This window comes from Oncorhynchus kisutch, linkage group LG8 (genome assembly GCF_002021735.2).
Source record: "Oncorhynchus kisutch isolate 150728-3 linkage group LG8, Okis_V2, whole genome shotgun sequence".
In the NCBI taxonomy this organism is placed as follows: domain Eukaryota; kingdom Metazoa; phylum Chordata; class Actinopteri; order Salmoniformes; family Salmonidae; genus Oncorhynchus; species Oncorhynchus kisutch.
The window spans coordinates 45,850,081-45,868,754 of record NC_034181.2 but is presented as its reverse complement, the minus strand read 5'-3'; the positions used below and the strand labels follow the sequence as shown (position 1 = coordinate 45,868,754).

Here is an 18,674-nt window from a genome sequence, read left to right as displayed (position 1 = left end):
ACCCTCCCTCCCTGTAGATTCTGGCTATAAGAGCATCTATCGGACCATACCAGCGTCCTGGGGCTGCCGGCTTCCTGGAAGGGCTGTAACCAAAAGCCTGTAACCATACCTGGGGGATCTAGTTCATCAGAAGGACACAGGCAGCAGACACCCACAGCCCCCAGAGACAGGCGTTCCCCTCCCTGGGTGGGTTGGCCCGGTTCGTAGCCCTGTCCTGGAGGAGTAGTGTTTCTAGAAACCAAGCCGTCAGAGAGAAACTGGGGGTAACCGGACACCCTGTACAGGGAATACTGACCTGGGTATGGGGCTCGGAGAATCCGGAACCACCCGGGCCACAGTTCCTGATAAGAGAATTCTGTTCTCCTTTTCATTACCCAATTCAATTATATTACTCTGTCTGTTATATCAGGATTTGTAAGATACGGATGGAAATGAAAACAGACAGAGGTCCAGCTAAATGGTCAAAAAGGTTTATTCATGAAACGTTCTAAAGTCAAGGATACAAAACAATTCATTTTATACTGACTTCTCACACCCACACATACACACAAACATACGCACACACATACACACAAACATACGCACACACGTCCTGCTACGCACACAATGTCTGTCTCACTACCCAGCCAACAGAGATAGTGACCTTGTCCTTGAGACGTACTCCCCGTCCTCTCCCAAATCTCTAGTCAGGTCGGCACCAAGCTCAGACAGTCTGTGTTTAAAATACCATAAAGACGTATTGTTTTACCCTAATTCTGACTAGGACTACACATTTATTGATTATGATTTTATACATTCTAATCAATTCCATACAATTATATGTTTCAGGGTGGAATATTCTAATCTCACCTATCAGTTCCACAATATCCTGTGTCATGACGTTGGCCTGTTTTTTTTTTATGACAATCATAAATACCTCTTCCCCCCTTTTTCCTCTCTCTACCCTACTGATGTTACATTTGCAAACACCTTGGTTAACATAGAGATTCTGGGAACATCAGAAGGTGTGGGGAAATTAACTATATTCTGGTAATCCGACCAATTGAACATATGCGGTGGTACTTAATGAATATGATGTCAGTTCGGTTGTCATCTGAGACATTCTCATCAATGATAAGATGACCTAAACTCTACAGTGGAAAGTCTACACATCAGAGTTATCGGATTCACATGGAATTGTTGTTCAATTTAAATGTTTGAATATGAAATTATTCGTGATGGGATGAAATGTGATTTTTGCTTCTAAAATGTGAGATTTGGGTTTTCATAAGGTAGGGCTCTGCTCAATCAGTGGCCCGCCCCTGTGAAGGGACATGGGCTGTAAAACTTTTCAAACACGCCCTCCTCTCCCTTCCTATATAAAGCCTTGACGACAATATAACCTCCTGTTCCGAGGATGTGAGGACGACGGTCCGATGTCAGAATGGTTCAGATTTTATCTACAGAACGAAGCCAACATCAGCGTGAGCTTTGGTTGCGAATGATATGAACGTTGAACTCTTATTCACTACAGAAGTGATACCTCCTAGCCGTTGAGTTAGCAACAGCAGCTGCAAACGCAGGTTAGGAAGGAACAGACAGAGTATTCCGACTACCACACAACGACGTTACTACAACGTATCTAATTTACCAGCAGAGACATTCTTCAAAGGACTCGGTTGGGCAACACGGCGTTGCATCTACCAAAAATCTACGGAAGCGCAGCTCAGAGTAAATATTTATTGCATTTCCCTTTTCCAAATGGGCGGTAATTTAGAATGCATAAGATTCTGTACTTACGATTGCACAGATTCACCCTTTGTTCCTCAGTCTTCCCGCTCTTTCACTCAAACCCAGCCCTTTTCTTTTGTGTAACCTGCTGTCATATCTGTTCCGCCCGCTAGGGACGTTTTCCTTTATGACGTAATTTGTAATCAAGTTATGATCAATTATGTGTATGTGTAATTCTTTGTTATTAGTTAGGTAGTAAATAAATAATTAAACCCAATTTTGTATTGCTGATTCAACTTTACAACTTTCAGATGAGACTGAATTAAGATGACGATTAATATTGACTGCTATTGATGTAAAATATTACTAGGTCTTTAAGAGTTTATTCGGAAGATAACAGCTCTATAAATATTATTTTGTGGTGCCCCGACTCTCTAGTTAATTACATTTACATTATTAGCTCAATCAGGTAATATTAATTACGGAGAAATTACTTTATAGAATAGCATGTCATATCACTTAATCCGGCATAGCCAAAGACACGACACCTGTGTTCTAGCTGTTCTAGTGTTCTACTATATATAGCCTGTTGTGTGTTCCTGGATTGTTTCTCAAGTACTGCTCATGGGTAGCTCTCTAAAGTGAATGCATGTCATGTTACACCGTTGTCTTGGGGGCAAATGTCAAAGGAAAAAGAGCTCCCTTTGCGATACATACCGTCTGGTACTCTACCATCTCTCTCAGCCTCCCTCAATAGCCTCTTCTTGATCAGTATGTTGATACCAGGCAGGAATGCAGGCGGTATGTGTGGTTAGTGCTGTGATATGATATTCTCACGATTCCTCTTGTCCAGCAAGTATGTGTAGACAGGAAATGAAACAGGACGTCCCGAGGTGAGTCTGCTCAGACGCGGAATCCTGTCTGCCTGCAGCTTTAAGCCACTCATCTGGCTGTACTCCAGGCCAGTACTCTATGTATTGTCAGTTAGCGTGGCAGCTAACTCTATGAGCCCTTAGAGGTGAAATAGGTTAATAGATTGGAGTGCAGAATAAGGCTGTTACGGTGACCGTATTACCGCCATAACGTTTAGTCACGGTAATTAGGCTTCTCCAAGCTCTGATGCTGCTGATGGTCATTAGTAGCCTACCAAACTTGCTAACTGCCTGGAACTCCGCACTCTATTGTCCCTCTAATCACTCTGACATCAATGCAAATGTAATCAAACACTTCTATAGGCTATGTAATTGTGTGAGAAAACAGAGTTTTGATGGCCTCTATTAAAAAGAGGAGGTTCCCATCAGCTTTCTATAGGCTAGGTTTACAAAATATTATTCATCAACTTTTCTAATATTAAGCACATTGATTCACTTTAACACAGGAACACAGCGTACCTGGCTGGCATGAAAACGAACCATGGGAAAAGCGTCCTCTATTCGCTATTTAAGTGCATAGATGACATGTATTTTTTTCTCATGTCCCTGTTCCGAGACAGGTGCATGATAATGGTTCATTCTAAATCAAAACAAATTTCACACATATTATTGTGAATTAAATTAAATTAAGAAGTTTGATGGGTGACAATATTAGCCTATCACTTGTGAATGGTGTATTATCACTTGTGAGTGATGCCCTGCTTGCGCATTATTAAGGCACGAAACAGCGCATACCTCTTTTTGTGCAACTTTTTCAAATCATACTCGCACACCTCATGTATCCTAGCCCATAGGCCTATATGTTTTATATCACAACTAAATGGCCAAAAAACGTCTTAAAATTAAGCACATTAATCTGCTTTATAACCAGTGTAAAGTTTAACTGGCTGAGTTTCAAATTTGGACAAGATAATTTTCACCATAAAAATGCACCTTTATAATAAAGCATTAAATGCATAATCGCATTTGCAATCACTTTGAGAACAGTGTTTTCCCGCTAATTGATAGTATTTTGGAACATTAGCCCATTTAGCCTACTTTAGCCTAGTGCATATTGCTGCGCTTATAAAGTGGGAAAAAATTGGCTAATAATACATCAACATTTTAAGCTAAACAATCAACCTCATTGCTTTTAAATGTTTTTGGGATGCGAGTGGTTGTATTAATTTGGCATCTATCACATCCCACAACTGTCCCAGAGTATGTTTGGAGTATTTATTTCTTGCACAGAAGTTGACCAGTAGAAAAATAAGCAAATAATGGCACGGAATTCTAAGCAAATCTTGTCTGCTAAATGTAGCCCGCAGCCAGATGGCATCGACATATCAGGACCTAACATAAGACCTAACATAAGGCCAACTCAGAGTATGCTATTCTGTTATTTTTTTATTTTTTTTATTTTACCTTTATTTAACTAGGCAAGTCAGTTAAGAACAGATTCTTATTTTCAATGACGGCCTTGTGGGCCGGCCTTGGGTTAACTGCCTGTTCAGGGGCAGAACGACAGATTTGTACCTTGTCAGCTCGGGGGTTTGAACTTGCAACCTTCCGGTTACTAGTCCAACGCTCTAACCACTAGGCTACCCTGCCGCCCCTGTCTTCCCGTCTTTCTGAAATAGACTACATTTTCTTCATGCCATGTTTCTTTAGACCTGTCTAAAATAAATAATGGATTTCTTGTGATGGTGTAGGCTATATCAAATGGATTTATTCAAATGTTTAAAAAGTAGATGTTCCAAAGGTCTGGATCAGTAGCTTGTAGGCTATGTGTGGAAGCCCGGAGATGCTAAACATGTTTAAGCTAATTGACAGGTCAATTACCGTGAGACCGGCAGTTATTTGCTTGACAATCACCAGCTCATGTGTCCAACACAATAATAAGTTCCACACACATTTAGCTTTAGCTAACACTTTGATATTTCTCCAACTGCTAGGTTCAACTGGGAAATGTGTGTCTGGTTTGACATTGTAACCCCAGCATCTCGCTCTCTTAAGGGCAAAAAAATCTAATTGCGATTTCATTTAACCAAATATTGCGATTGGACTTGAACTGTGTTGCTCGAGTGACAGGGGGCAAGGCTTGGTGTGTGTGGGAAGCAGCCGCAAGAGGAGAGAGGGAGACGTCGAAAAGAGCAAACCATAAAAATGGACGTTACACGTGGCGTTTGAAAATTTAGCATGCAATATGGATCTCTTGCGATATGGATATTGCGGATATCAAGATTGCAATTTCGATGTGCATTTCGATTATTTGTGCAGTCTGACTCCTGACTCACCTCCTCGATGTAGCTCTCCATGAAGGATCCCCGGAACATGGCCGCCATCCAGTCACAGCTGGAGATGAGCAGGGGCTTGTGGGCCGGCAGGTATCCATCGTCCAGGTGGAACACCACATCTAAAACCAGGGGGAGGGAAAAGACTGAGCACTCATCTCGGAGTGAGCCACAGAGTCGAGGCTACAGAAAGACGGGAAGACAGATGGACAGACACAAACACACAGATAAACGCAGACAGACAGATGCACACAGAGACATAGAGAGAGGTAGACAGAGCATGAGAGAAATCGACAAACGGGAGGGATAGGGTGGCACACAGTGACAAGCAGAGTTTAGATACTAAGTTTGAAACCTATATATACACACACTTGAAGGGTTCGAACTGTCCCTTTATTCTGTTGAAGGCCGAAAGATGTCCTTCTAAAGAAGAAGCATTCTATAAAAAAAATCTAAACCAATCCCTAGGGCAGACTTATAGGTCTCGCCAATCTTCATAGGGCATAGAAACCACTAGAGCGTGTAAATAATTTATATTCACTACATGACCATATGTATGTGGACACCTGCTCGTCGAACATCTCATTCCAAAATCATGGGTATTAAATATGGAGTTCCTTCTATAAACAGCCTCCACTCTTCTGGGAAGGTTTTCTACTAGATGTTGGAACATTGCTTTTGGGATTTGCTTCCATTCAGCCACAAGAGCATTAGTGAGGTCGGGACACTGATGTTGGTCGATTAGGCCTGGCTCGCAGTCAGTGTTCCAATTCATCCCAAAAGTGTTTGTTATGGGATTTTTATGAATAATGACTAAATGATGTATACATTTAACATAGAACTATAACTAAACAGAATACTACTCTGTCACTGTATGAATGTATGAATCTTATTATAATCATAACACTGAATATAATGTGTGTAGTTTTAGTCAAGAATTAGAACAAGGACTTTCTGTTCCTTGTTAGAAACGAATGGAGCTATCGTCAGACCGGCTGGAATACTGTGTTCCTTACAGGACATTCTGTCCCCACCCAGGGAGGGGAGAGACCTTGGGCTTGTAGTAGATTGTTTAACAGGTGGAAGACAATGTGAGAAGGCTTGTGAACTATATTGCCATTGTATCTGAGAGGAGGATGGACATTTATGATGAAATGTGAGGTATATAAACCAATGTACATGCTATTATGAGCAGAGCTCTCGAGAATAAACGCTATTGGCTAATTTTGGTGGCTGGTCTCTGTCCATTTTATGCAAATAAGAACCTTACAAATTCTTAGAAACGGACAGAGTGTTTTAATTGAATTGGTTAATGAACGCATAATAAGTAAATTCATCTAACAGTGTTCGATGGGATTGAGGTTAGGGATCTGTGCAGGATCAAGTTCTTCCACATCGATCTTTACAAACTATTTCTGTATGGACCTCGCTTTGTGCACGGGGGCATTGTCATGCTGAAACAGGACAGGGCCTTCCCCAAACTGTTGCCACAAAGTTGTAAACACAGAATCGTCTAGAATGTCATTGTATGCTGTAGTATTAACATTTCCCTTCACTGGAACGGCCTAGCCAGGACCATGAACAACAGCCACAGACCATTATCCCTCCTCAACCAAACTTTACAGTTCCAGATCCAACAATAATATCAAGTGCCTAGAAATCCTGGGCTTAAAAACAAAAAGTGTCATTGCACACTGATAATTCATGTTCTTTTAAATCTACCATTTGGATCCCTCTGTAGCCTCATAGAGCATCTAGACAATTTTTCAAACCTCTTTGGATTACAATAAAATTATGATAAGTGTACTATATTTAAGCAATAAGCCCAGAGGGGGTGTGGCATATGGCCAATATACCACGGCTAAGGGCTGTTCTTATGCAAGACACAACGCGAAGTGTTGGATACAGACCTTAGCAGCAGTATATTGGCCATATACCACACCTCCTCGTGCCTTATTGCATAAATATACGACAGCTGTCAGCCAATCAGCATTCTGGGCTTGAACCACCCAGTTTATAATATGCATTGGATCACAAAAAAATACAACTTTTACATTAGCTTGTAGTTTACCAATAAAATGGTCTGATGGTGAAGTGGAAATACTCATTCAATCATATCCCGAAAGAAAAAAATGATCTCAATACAATACATTTGAATAGAAAGTTAGCAAAAATAGTTAAGGTCTTGCTACAGTCGAAAGGAAAATACATTTTTTGGGAAAACTCACCCTGATTAACTCTTAGTCATATCCCAGTTTACCCATTTGCTTATGGCCTTGCATGCACCTAGAAACTTGTTTTTGAAATTATATGTTTTTGAAATTATTATTACTTGGAACGGCATGCCAGACACCTTGGCAACGATTACAGCATCGAGCCTTGGGAAGGACGCTACAAGCTTGGCACACCTGTATTTGGGGAGTTTCTCCCATTCTTCTCTGCAGATGCTCACAAGGTCTGTCAGGTTTGATAGGGAGCTTTGTTGCACAGCTATTTTCAGGTCTCTCCAGAGATGTTTGATTGGGTTCAAGTCTGGGGTCTGGCTGGGCCAATCAAGGACATTGAGACTTGTCCCGAAGCCACTCCTGCGTTGTATTGGCTGTGTGCTTAGGGTCGTGGTCCTGTTGGAAGGTGAACCTTCGCATCAGTCTGAAGTCCTGAGCACTCTGGATCAGGTTCTCATCAATGATCTCTCTGTACTTTGCTCCATTCATCTTTCCCTTGATCCTGACCAGTTTCCCAGACCCTGCCTCTGAAAATCATCCCCACAGAATGATGCTGCAACCACCATGCTTCACCGTAGGGGTGGTGCCAGGTTTCCTCCAGACGTGACACTTGGCATTCAGAACAAAGAGTTCAATCTTGGTTTCATCAGAACAGAGAATCTTGTTTCTCATGGTCTGAGAGTCCTTCAGGTGCCTTTTGGTAAACTCCAAGCGGGATGTCATGTGCCTTTTACTGAAGAGTGGCTTTCGTCTCGCAACTCTACCATAAAGGACTGATTGCTGGAGTGTTGCAGAGAGGGTTGTCCTTCTGGAAGGTTCTCCCATCTCCACAAAGGAATTCTAGAGCTCTGTCAGAGTGACCATCGGGTTCTTGGTCACCTCCCTGACCAAGGCCCTTCTCCCCCGACTGCTCAGTTTGGCCGGGCAGCCAGTTCTAGGAAGAGTCTTGATGGTTCCAAACTTCTTCCATTTAAAAATGATAGAGGCCACTGTGTTCTTGGTGACCTTGAATTCTGCAGAAATGTTTTCGTACCCATCCCCAGATCTGTGTCTCGACACAATCCTGTCTCAGAGCTATAAAGACAATTTCTTAGACATCATGGCTTGGTTTTGGCTCTGACATGGACTGTCAACTGTGGGACCTTATATAGACAGGTGTGTGCCTTTCCAAATCATGTACAATCAAATTAATTTACCACAGGTGGACTCCAATCAAGTTGTAGAAACATCTCAAGAATGATCAATGGAAACAGGATGCACTTGAGCTCAATTTTGATTCTCATAGCAAAGGGTCTGAATACTTATGTAAATAAGGTATTTGTTTTTATTTTATACATTTGCAAACCATTTCTAATAAGCTGTTTTCGCTTTGTTATTATGGTGTATTGTGTGTGGATTGCTGAGGATATTTTAATTATTTAATCCATTTAGAATAAGGCGTAACAAAATGTGGAAAAGGTCAAGGGGTCTGAATACTTACCGAAGGCACTGTATATATTGAATATGAACTCAGAGGGTAGAAACGATTAAATATTAAAGCATTATACCTTTCATTAAAGGCTTCAGTCATCCAAAAGTTATAGTTAAATCCGACCTGGTTCTTTAGCAGACTAGAAAGAATGTCTCACCCCATGTTCAAGAATGCCCTTGATTCAGATTACAACCTCTCACTTTTGGTTATTTGAAAACGTAATTAGCTCCAAAATATTGCTCTTTTTAAAACAAGCCATAGAAAGTTGGTTGCAGTTTCAGTTTAATCCACCAGAAAACACAGAACATTTATTACAACAAATATTATGGTTAACCTAAAATAAACTAAATGAAGCTGGTTGAGAGAATGCCAAAAGTGTGCAAAGATGTCATCAAGGTGGCGACTTTGAAGAATATCAAATATCAAATATATTTTGATTTATTTAACAATGTTCTGGTTACTACATGATTCTATGTGTGTTATTTCATAGTTTCAATGTCTTCACTATTTGTCTACAATGTAGAAAATAGTCAAATAAAGGAAAACCCTGGAATGAGAAGGTGTGTCCACACTGGTACTGTATGTACAGTTGAAGTCGGGGGTTTACATACACCTGAGCCTAATACATTTAAACTCAACTTTTCACAATTCCTGACATTAATCCTAGTAAAAAAATCCCTGTCTTAGGTCAGTTAGGATCAGCACTTTATTTTAAGAATGTGAAATGTCAGAATAATAGTAGAGAGAATGATTTCTTTCAGCTTTTATTTCTTTCATCACATTCCCAGTGGGTCAGAAATGTACATACACCCAATTAGTATTTGGTAGCATTGCCTTTAAATGGTTAAACTTGGGTCAAACGTTTCGGGTCGCCTTCCACAAGCTTCCCACAATAAGTTGGGTGAATTTTGGCCCATTCCTCCTGACAGAGCTGGTGTAACTGAGTCAGGTTTGTAGGCCTTCTTGATCGCACACACTTTTTCAGTTCTGCCCACAAATTTTCTATAGGATTGAGGTCAGGGCTTTGTGATGGCCACTCCAATAACTTGACTTTGTTGTCCTTAAGCCATTTTGCCACAACGTTGAAAGTATGCGTAGGGTCATTGTCCATTTGGAAGACCCATTTGCAACCAAGCTTTAACTTCCTGACTGATGTCTTGAAATGTTGCATCAATACATCCACAGAATTTTACTCCCTCATGATTCCATCTATGTGTGAAGTGCACCAGTCCCTCATGCAGCAAAGCACCCCCACAACATGTTGCTGCCACCCCCGTGCTTCACGGTTGGGATGTTGTTCTTCGGCTTGCAAGCCTCCCCCTTTTTCCTCCAAACATAACGATGGTCATTACGGCCAAACAGTTCTATTTTTGTTTCATCAGACCAGAGGACGTTTTCCCAAAAAGTACGATCTTTGTCCCCATATGCAGTTGCAAACCGTAGTCTGTCTTTTTTATGGTGGTTTTGGAGCAGTGGCTTCTCCTTGCTGAGCGGCCTTTTAGGTTATGTCGATATAGGACTCGTTTCACTGTGGATATAGATACTTTGTACCCGTTTCCTCCAGCATCTTCACAAGGTCCTTTGCTGTGGTTCTGGGATTGATTTGCACTTTTCACACCAAAGTATGTGCATCTCTAGGAGACAGAACATGTCTCCTTCCTGAGTGGTATGACAGCTGTATGATCCCATGGTGTTTATACTTGCGTACTATTGTTTGTACAGATGAACATGGTACCTTCAGGAGTTTGGAAATTGCTCCCAAGGATGAACCAGACTTGTGGAGGTCTACAATTTTTTTGGGCTGATTTCTTTTCATTGTCCCATGATGTCAAGCAAAGAGGCACTGAGTTTGAAGGTAGGCCTTGAAATACATCCCACAGGTACACCTCCAATTGACTCAAATGAGGTCAATTAGCCTATCAAAAGCTTCGAAAGCCATGATATCATTTTCTGGAATTTTCCAAACTGTTTAAAGGCACAGTCAACTTAGTGTATGTAAACTTCTGACCCACTGGAATTGTGATACAGTGAATTACAAGTGAAATAATATGTCTGTAAACAATTGTTGGAAAAAATTACTTGTGTCATGTACAAAGTAGATGTCATAACTGACTTGCCAAAACTAACGTTTGTTAACAAGAAATTTGTGGAGATATAAAAAAAGAAGAGTTTTAATGACTCCAACCCAAGTGTATGTAAACGTCCGACTTGAACTGGATTTGATATAAACTCAACGAAAAAAGAAAAGTCCTCTCACTGTCAACTGCGTTTATTTTCAGCAAACTTAACATGTGTAAATCGTTGTATGATCATAACAAGATTCAACAACTGAGACACAAAATGAACAAGTTCCACAAACATGTGACTAACAGAAATGGAATAATGTGTCTTTGAACAAGGGGGGGTTAAAATCAAAGTAACAGTCAGTATCTGGTGTGGCCACCAGCTGCATTAAGTACTGTAGTGCATCGCCTCCTCAGAGTGTTGTGGACTGGACCAGATTTGCCAGTTCTTGCTGTGAGAAGTTACCCCACTCATCCACCATGGCACCTGCAAGTTCCTGGACATTTCTGGGGGGAATGGCCCTAGCCCTCACTCTCCGATCCAACAGGTCCCAGACGTGCTCAATGGGATTGAGATCCAGGCTCTTCGCTGGCCATGGCAGAACACTGACATTCCTGTCTTGCAGGAAATCACACACAGAACGAGCTGTATGGCTGGTGGCATTGTCATGCTGGCATTGTCAGAATGAGCCTGCAGGAAGGGTACCACATGAAGGAAGAGGATGTCTTCCCTGTAACGCATACCGTTGAGATTGCCTGCAATGCCAACAAGCTCAGTCCGATGATGCTGTGACACACCGCCCCAGACCATGAAGGACCCTCCACCTCCAAATCGATCCCGCTCCAGAGTACAGGCCTCAGGTGTAACGCTTATTCCTTAAGAGATAAACGAGAATCCCCCATCACCCCTGGTGACACAAAACCGCGACTAGTCAGTGAAGAGCACTTTTTGCCAGTCCCGTCTGGTCCAGCGATGGTGGGTTTGTGTCCATAGGCAACGTTGTTGCCGGTGAGGTCTGGTGAGGACCTGCCTTACTACAGGCCTACAAGCCCTCAGTCCAGCCTCTCTCAGCCTATTGTGGACAGTCTGAGCACTGATGGAGGGATTGTCCGTTCCTGGTGTAACTCGGGCAGTTGTTGTTGCCATCCTGTACCTGTCCCGCAGGTGTGATGTTCGGATGTACCGATCCTGTGCATGTGTTGTTACACGTGGTCTGCCACAGCTGTCCCTCCTGTCTCCCTGTTGCGCGGTATTAGGCGTCTCACAGTACAAACATTGCAATTTATTGCCCTGACCACATCTGCAGTCCTCATTCCTCATTGAAGCTTGCCTAAGGCACGTTCACGCAGACGAGCAGGGACCCTGGGCATCTTTCTTTTTGTGTTTTTCAGAGTTAGTAGAAAGGCCTCTTTAGTGTCCTAAGTTTTCATAACTGTGACCTTAATTGCCTACCGTCTGTAAGCTGTTAGTGTCTTAACGACCGTTCCACAGGTGCAAGTTCATTAATTGTTTATGGTTCATTGAACAAGCATGGGAAACCGTGTTTAAACCTTTTACAACGAAGATCTGTTTAGTTATTTGGATTGTTCTGAATTATCTTTGAAAGACAGGGTCCTAAAAAGGGACGTTTCTTTTTTTGCTGAGTTTATATATTTACAAAACAAATATATGGGGGATTGAAAATGAAGCAGACAATTACATTGATGGAAGCCACAATCTATTTGCTACAATGATCTGCTCCCTAAAAATAAAAAAATCAACTTTACAGTTGGCACTATGAATTGGGGCAGGTAGCATTCTCCTGGCATCCGCCAAACCCAGGTTTGTCTGCCAAACTGCCAGATGGCGAAGTTGGATTCAGCACTCCAGAGTCCAATGGCAGCGAGCTTTACATCACTCCAGCCGACGCTTGGCATTGCGCATGCTGATCTTAGGCGTGTGTGTGGCTGCTCGGCCATGTAAACCCATGTCATGAAGCTCCCGGCGCACAGTTCTTGTGCTGACGTTTGGAACTGAGGACAGAGGATTTTTACTCGCTATGCGCTTCAGCACTCAGAGGTCCCGTTCTGTGAGCTTGTGCGTCCTACCGTTGAAGCTCCTAGATGTTTCCACTTCACAATAACAGCATTTACAGTTGACCGGTGCAGCTCTAGCAGGGCAGAAATGTGACTTACTGACTTGTTGAAAAGGAGGCATACTATGACGGTGCCACGTTGAAAGTCACTGAGCTCTTCGGTAAGGCCATTCTACTGCCAATGTTTGTCTATGGAGATCACATGGCTGTGTGCATTTTTTTTTTTTACACCTGTCAGCAACAGGTGTGGCTGAAATAGCCGAATCCACTAAATTGAAGGGGTGTCCACAGACTTCTGTGTATATTGAAAAAGAAATACCCACGGAAACAGACACAATGACTATAAAATAAGGATTGTGGTATGCCAGTTGATGGTAGAAAAGTCTACAGTTACTTTAGAGATGGTATAGGACTCTCACCTTGAGGTAAACGCTATAGCCAACATGCACACACACGAACCAGAATTAAGTGACGTAAAAAAACACATGGGCACGGCACACATACGGAGAAAGCAGAGAAGCTCAGCGACACATATTTAGATCGATGACACCAAATGAAGGACAGGACAGGACACACAAACAAAATATTGCAGATAGGAAAAGCAATATCTTGGCCACTGATCCAGATGTGTGAATTCATGGGAGAATATTGGAATAAAGTGGGAATGCTAAACGTGCTGTGTGCACACACACACAAACGCACGCAAACGCATGCACACTAGCTCTGAGAACGCAGTATGTCAAGGAAAGTGGGGGCAGTGTGTTTACCGGCGAAGGTACCCTTGCTGAGGCACTCTTTGATGCGGTTGGCTCGGCGGACATGGAAGGCCTTGGTGATCTCCTGGTTCATGAAGCTTTCACGGTTCAGCACGTTGGCCACCATCATCCTCAGGTCAAACACCTCCAGCAGCTCGGCGATGGTGGCCACCTGCATCAGGCCCCCTCGGCTCTCGTCCAGACTGCCTGTGTACAGGTACTGCAGCACCGCCTGGAACCACAGCAAAGTTGAAAAAATAATAAACACCCTCTCGGAATTGAGTATTAAGCCAAGCAGTGGTATAAATTAAGTTAATAAACACCATTTGATGTGTTTGGATTAACTTCACTTTAATGACCTTTAATTCTCCTTTAAAATGTCTTTGTTGCCCTAAAATGTGTTATGGTTAGAATGACCAGTAGGGGACATTCTTCACAGTGAACTAAAATGATTATACAACCCTGGAACAGTGATGGGAATGGGAACCTCACGGTGTAGCTGGTTTTGCATGATTTAATATAGTGATTTAGCAGACGCTATTATCCAAAGCATCTTGCAAGACTTGTTTTGTTGGTATCTGATCTTACCTGGAAGGGTTCTTCCTGTATGAGGCCGTCCATGGAGACCACAGTCATGAGGCGAAGTCGCCCCGTCTCAGGGTCAGCTATGTGCTCCAGGTACACACTCAGGAAGCCCCTCCCCCATCCCGAGAGGCCACGGCCGGCTCCCAGGGGCCCCAGAGGGCACTGGCTCCTGGCGGGGAGGGCGTTATCACTTTTGGAAGTCCTCAGGGAGCCCTGCTGGAGCATGGGTGGCCGTTTGAGTCCCCTGGCGCCCCCCTCCCCCTCCTTATCGATGTCCAAGCTCTTCGTGCGCCCCGCCTGCTCTTTGGCCCCTCTCCTGCTCTGCTCGTCCTCCTCCCCGCTCTCAGCTCGCTCCTCTCCCTCCCAATCTGACTCAGTAGCCAGCAGGTCCAGGGTGAAGAGGTCATAGAACTTGGAGCAGGATGTGGCCAGGTAGACTTTGTGTGCGAAGACACGCGTGGCACCGCCCTGGAGGAGGAAGAGGACGTCGGCGCACAGCGACTGGCAGAAGAGGGAATCAGGGGCCTCTCCATCGATGGGAGGGGGGTCGGGGATGCCAACCACAGGGCGAGGGGGACGGGGGGGCAGGAACGGGGCCTGGAGGAGGGGCCGCTGGACTCTCTTCAGGTGGGACTTCCAGAACTGGAGGTGGCGGCGGGAGATAAGGGCAGAACGGATAGCATTGTCGAACACATCCTTTACCCCAAACTGGGCCACGATGCTGGTCTCAAAGTAGGGAATGCCCAGCTCCTTTGCCACCTCGTGGCCTCTCTCTGGAGGTAGGATGTCTGTAGGCTTGATGGGTCTGAGGACAAAGGGAGAGGGTTAGAGAATTAGCAGAGAGATAGATATCTAATGAAATGATTGTGCTATAACTGTGCTATCGTGGGCTGTAACTGAGTCAAGAATGTATTAGACAATAACAAGGAAAGAAACTATGGGCAGACAGAAGGCTGGACAGGTATGTTTGCGATTCAATCAAATGCAAAACATCCAGCCAATGGATGTGATGGGACTGCTGCGGTCAAGGTGGTCCAGACCTGGGTTCAAAAACTATTTTAAGTTTTTCAATTACTTTCAAAGAGTCAAATATTGCCATGTATTTGAAAATACTGAAATACACAGACAAGTGTATTTTCAAACACAAATATTTAAATACTGCATTTGTTCCCTGGTCTGTTTTGTCCTAGGGGATACTTGAGATATATTTGGCAACAAATATTGTTGGCTATTTGAAAATAGTAGGTCTATTTCTAGGAAATTATTTGAAAATACTTTCAAATACTTAAAATAAAAGTAGTTGGATTTGGGCACATTACTTGAAAATAAAAATGTTAAATAAAAATGTTAAATAAGTAAATATGCTTATAATGGCGCCGGAGGGGATGGGTGACGATTTACAGGCTCCTAACCAACTGTGCTATTGTGTGTTTTTTCATACATTATTTTGCACATAATGTTGCTGCTACCGTCTCTTATAACCGAAAACAGCTTCTGGATATCAGATCAGCGATTACTCACCTTGAACTGCACCAACAAGCTATCATGTTCAAACACACCAAGACAGTCGTGAAGAGGGCATGACAAAACCTTTTAACCCCCCCCAGGATACTGAAAAGATTTGACATGGGTCCCCAGATCCTCTAGAAGTTCTACAGCTGTACCATCGAGAGGATCCTGACCAGTTAAATCACCGTCTGGCATCCGAACGTAAGGCGCTAGAGGGTAGTGCATACTGCCCCCCCGTGATTTTACACTGCTGCTACTCGCTGTTTATTATCTATGCAGGCACTTCACCCCTACCTACATGTACAAATTACCTCGACTAACCTGTACCCCCGCACACAGCCTCGGTACTGTTATTTTCTTGTGTTACTTTTTATTTTTTACTTTAGTTTATTTAGTAAATATTTTCTTAACTCTATTTCTTGAACCGCATTGTTGGTTAAGAGCTTGTAAGTAAGCATTTCACGATAAGGTCTACACCTGTTGTATTCGGCGCATGTGACAAATACGATTTGATTTTAAACCCAAGTCTGACATGGACCCGTCTCAGGAAGACCAGGGTGATTGTTGTCTTACTTGGCTAGGGGTCTGCGGGCGCGGTTGACAGCCTCCAGGTCGGCATAGCGCAGGTCCAGCTGGCAGCCCACCAGGATGATAGGGGTGCGGGGGCAGAAGTGCTTAATCTCAGGGTACCACATGGTGCGGACGTGGCGCAGGGAGTTGGGGTTGGCCAGGGAGAAACACAGCACCACCACGTCAGACCTGTGCCACACACAAATAAAAGAGGTAGAGAGGAGGGCGAGATAGTTGGGGAAAGGAGGGAGGGAGTAAGAGAGAGAGAGAGAGAGAGAGAGAGAGAGAGAGATGGAAGTACATTCCTGGAGGTCAAAAACATGTCTGAAAAGAGTCTACACTAGTGCTGCTAGGCACAGTGAATATGGATGGCGACACTGAGCGGGCTGGGGTGTGAGGTCATAGGGTTGTGTGTGTGTGTGTGTCATGTCTACAGGCCTCTGAGGCTGGTGGGCTATGAAGCCCCTTTCTCTCTCTTATGTAAGCCCACTAAGGCTGTAAGGCTGCCAATGCCACAGAAAGTGGCTAATAATAGAGCAACACACACACACACACACACAAACAATAGCTCCAGTGCAGCATCAGCTACTTACTTCCTCAGCCAGTCAGTGCGATGGGCCAGGCTGACAACAGGACTTAAGGCTGTTCTCAACCACTAGTGTCTCTGAGGCACGGCTCTGACGGGCATGTGTGTGTGGCTTCCCATATGTGAATGAATATGCCAGCTACCACGTAACCAGCACAGCACAGCACTAAGGGAGCCTCTCCACTCTTCCCTGATTTCAGACTAAACAGAGCACTCCGTTATAGTGGCAATGGAAATGGACTTCAGTAAAGATAAATAGGCTAATTGTTATATTTTATTGGGATTTATCCGGGGTCAAAACATGGAATTCACTAAATATATTATAATAATTTGAATCAATATGTAGGGCTGTGACAGTCATAGAATTTTGGATGACAGTAATTGGTATAATGGCATAATTGGGTGGACCATTGTGAGTGTATCTATAGGAGCGAAGAAGGAATTAAAAGCAGGAAGTCAAAGAAGGAAGTGTATCCATCAATATGTGCTGATAATATTGTTGATTCAACTGAGACATTACAAAAAATACATTCCATTGCATGAGCCTCATAAGTCAACATAATTAGAATTAACATTCCACATTTCAGCACGGAGCAACAAAGTTTTAGTACGTTGTTAAGATTCCATGTTACCCAAGAAATGGACTCAACTGCAGGAATGTCCCGCTGACCCGTCTTCAGTCAGCTGTTCGTTCCATAATCATTGGTTACACAGTTATACAGTAATTATGCCAGCCCTAAGGCCAACAACCATGGTCAGATTAATGTTTTTTCAAAAGGGTTATTAACCCATAAATGTCTAAATCCTGTCTAAGCTGGCAGGGGAGTGTGTGTGTGTGTGTGTGTGGGGGGGAGGGGGGGGGGGGTTCTACTGAGCTATATGGCAGCCTTTCTTAAAGTATGGGTTGCGACATGTCAGAGTAAATGTATAATTATTTCATGAAATGATTTGGCCAAGTGCAACTGCACTCTCTGTTCAGTGCGCTCTGTTTAGCAGCGTTTTTTCTCTACTCAGTTTGGCAGCTGCGTCAGTGGACGGGAGATCCCAGTGTGCTTCGAGGTTTACCTGATCTTTTTTTCTGCAGTTTTCTTGAAGATCACTCCGCAGTACTGTCATACAGCAGCAGATGATGGTGCGCCATCAGCCACTTGCCGTGTTCAAGACAACTGGGAACTCGGAAAAATACGAGGTCAAATCATGATTTCAGTGATCTTCAGGTTGGAAAGTTGTAGCTATAGAAAGAGGCCGAATTGATTTGACCCAGTTGGAACTGGTTTTTTCCCCTCAGAGTTCCCAGTTATATTTAAACACACTGAAGCTAAATGTGGGAGATTTCCGAGTTCCTGGTTGTTTTGAAGCGGCAACGGAATTGTCATTCCCACTCGCCATCAAATGGACTCAAGCTAGCAACAAGTTCTGACTGAGCTCAACTGTCATGAAACGCAAATACAGCGATGAGTTTCTCTCTCTTGGTTTAATACACACTTTGAGAAATAACGAGGAGCACCCAATGTGTTTTGTGCGGGTTAGTGCTGAATGAGTCTCTCAAAATGGAACAAATTAAAACGACACGTCCCGACCAAACATCCACAGCATGACGGTCAACTCAGGGAGTTCTTTCTGGATAGGGCAGAATGCTTCAGGAAACAGTGCTTCGACAGTGGATGACTAAATCAGGTGATGGTAAGCAGAAATAAGGGAGTACTATCTCCCATAGTAGTCGATGTGAGTTTCTCTTTCAAACAATCTCCTTGTACACAGCTAACAGCTAGCGTTAGCCAAAGCAAGCTAGCTAGCTACTGATAGTGAAATCACAAGTAACAGTACAGATGAAGATGAAACATGATCAGGCCTACTGTATAAATTATTGTTGAAAACAAGTCTCGGTTGGAACTGTTGCTGTTTAAATACAAGTCATAT

At 43.3% G+C, this 18,674-nt stretch overlaps 1 protein-coding gene across 4 annotated transcripts in view; it reads right to left on the bottom strand.

Moving 5' to 3' along the window:
• Positions 1-18,674, bottom strand: part of LOC109895617 (rho-related BTB domain-containing protein 2) — a 99,201-nt gene that overhangs the window by 19,063 nt on the left and 61,464 nt on the right. For all 4 annotated transcript variants that reach the window (XM_020489466.2, XM_020489468.2, XM_020489465.2 and 1 more), the window contains 4 exons: positions 16,172-16,357; positions 14,093-14,894; positions 13,517-13,736; positions 4,919-5,037 (listed from right to left, as the gene is read on the bottom strand). In XM_020489466.2, coding sequence (XP_020345055.1) covers positions 4,919-5,037; positions 13,517-13,736; positions 14,093-14,894; positions 16,172-16,357 — 1,327 coding nt within the window. The remainder of the gene's footprint in view (positions 1-4,918; positions 5,038-13,516; positions 13,737-14,092; positions 14,895-16,171; positions 16,358-18,674) is intronic.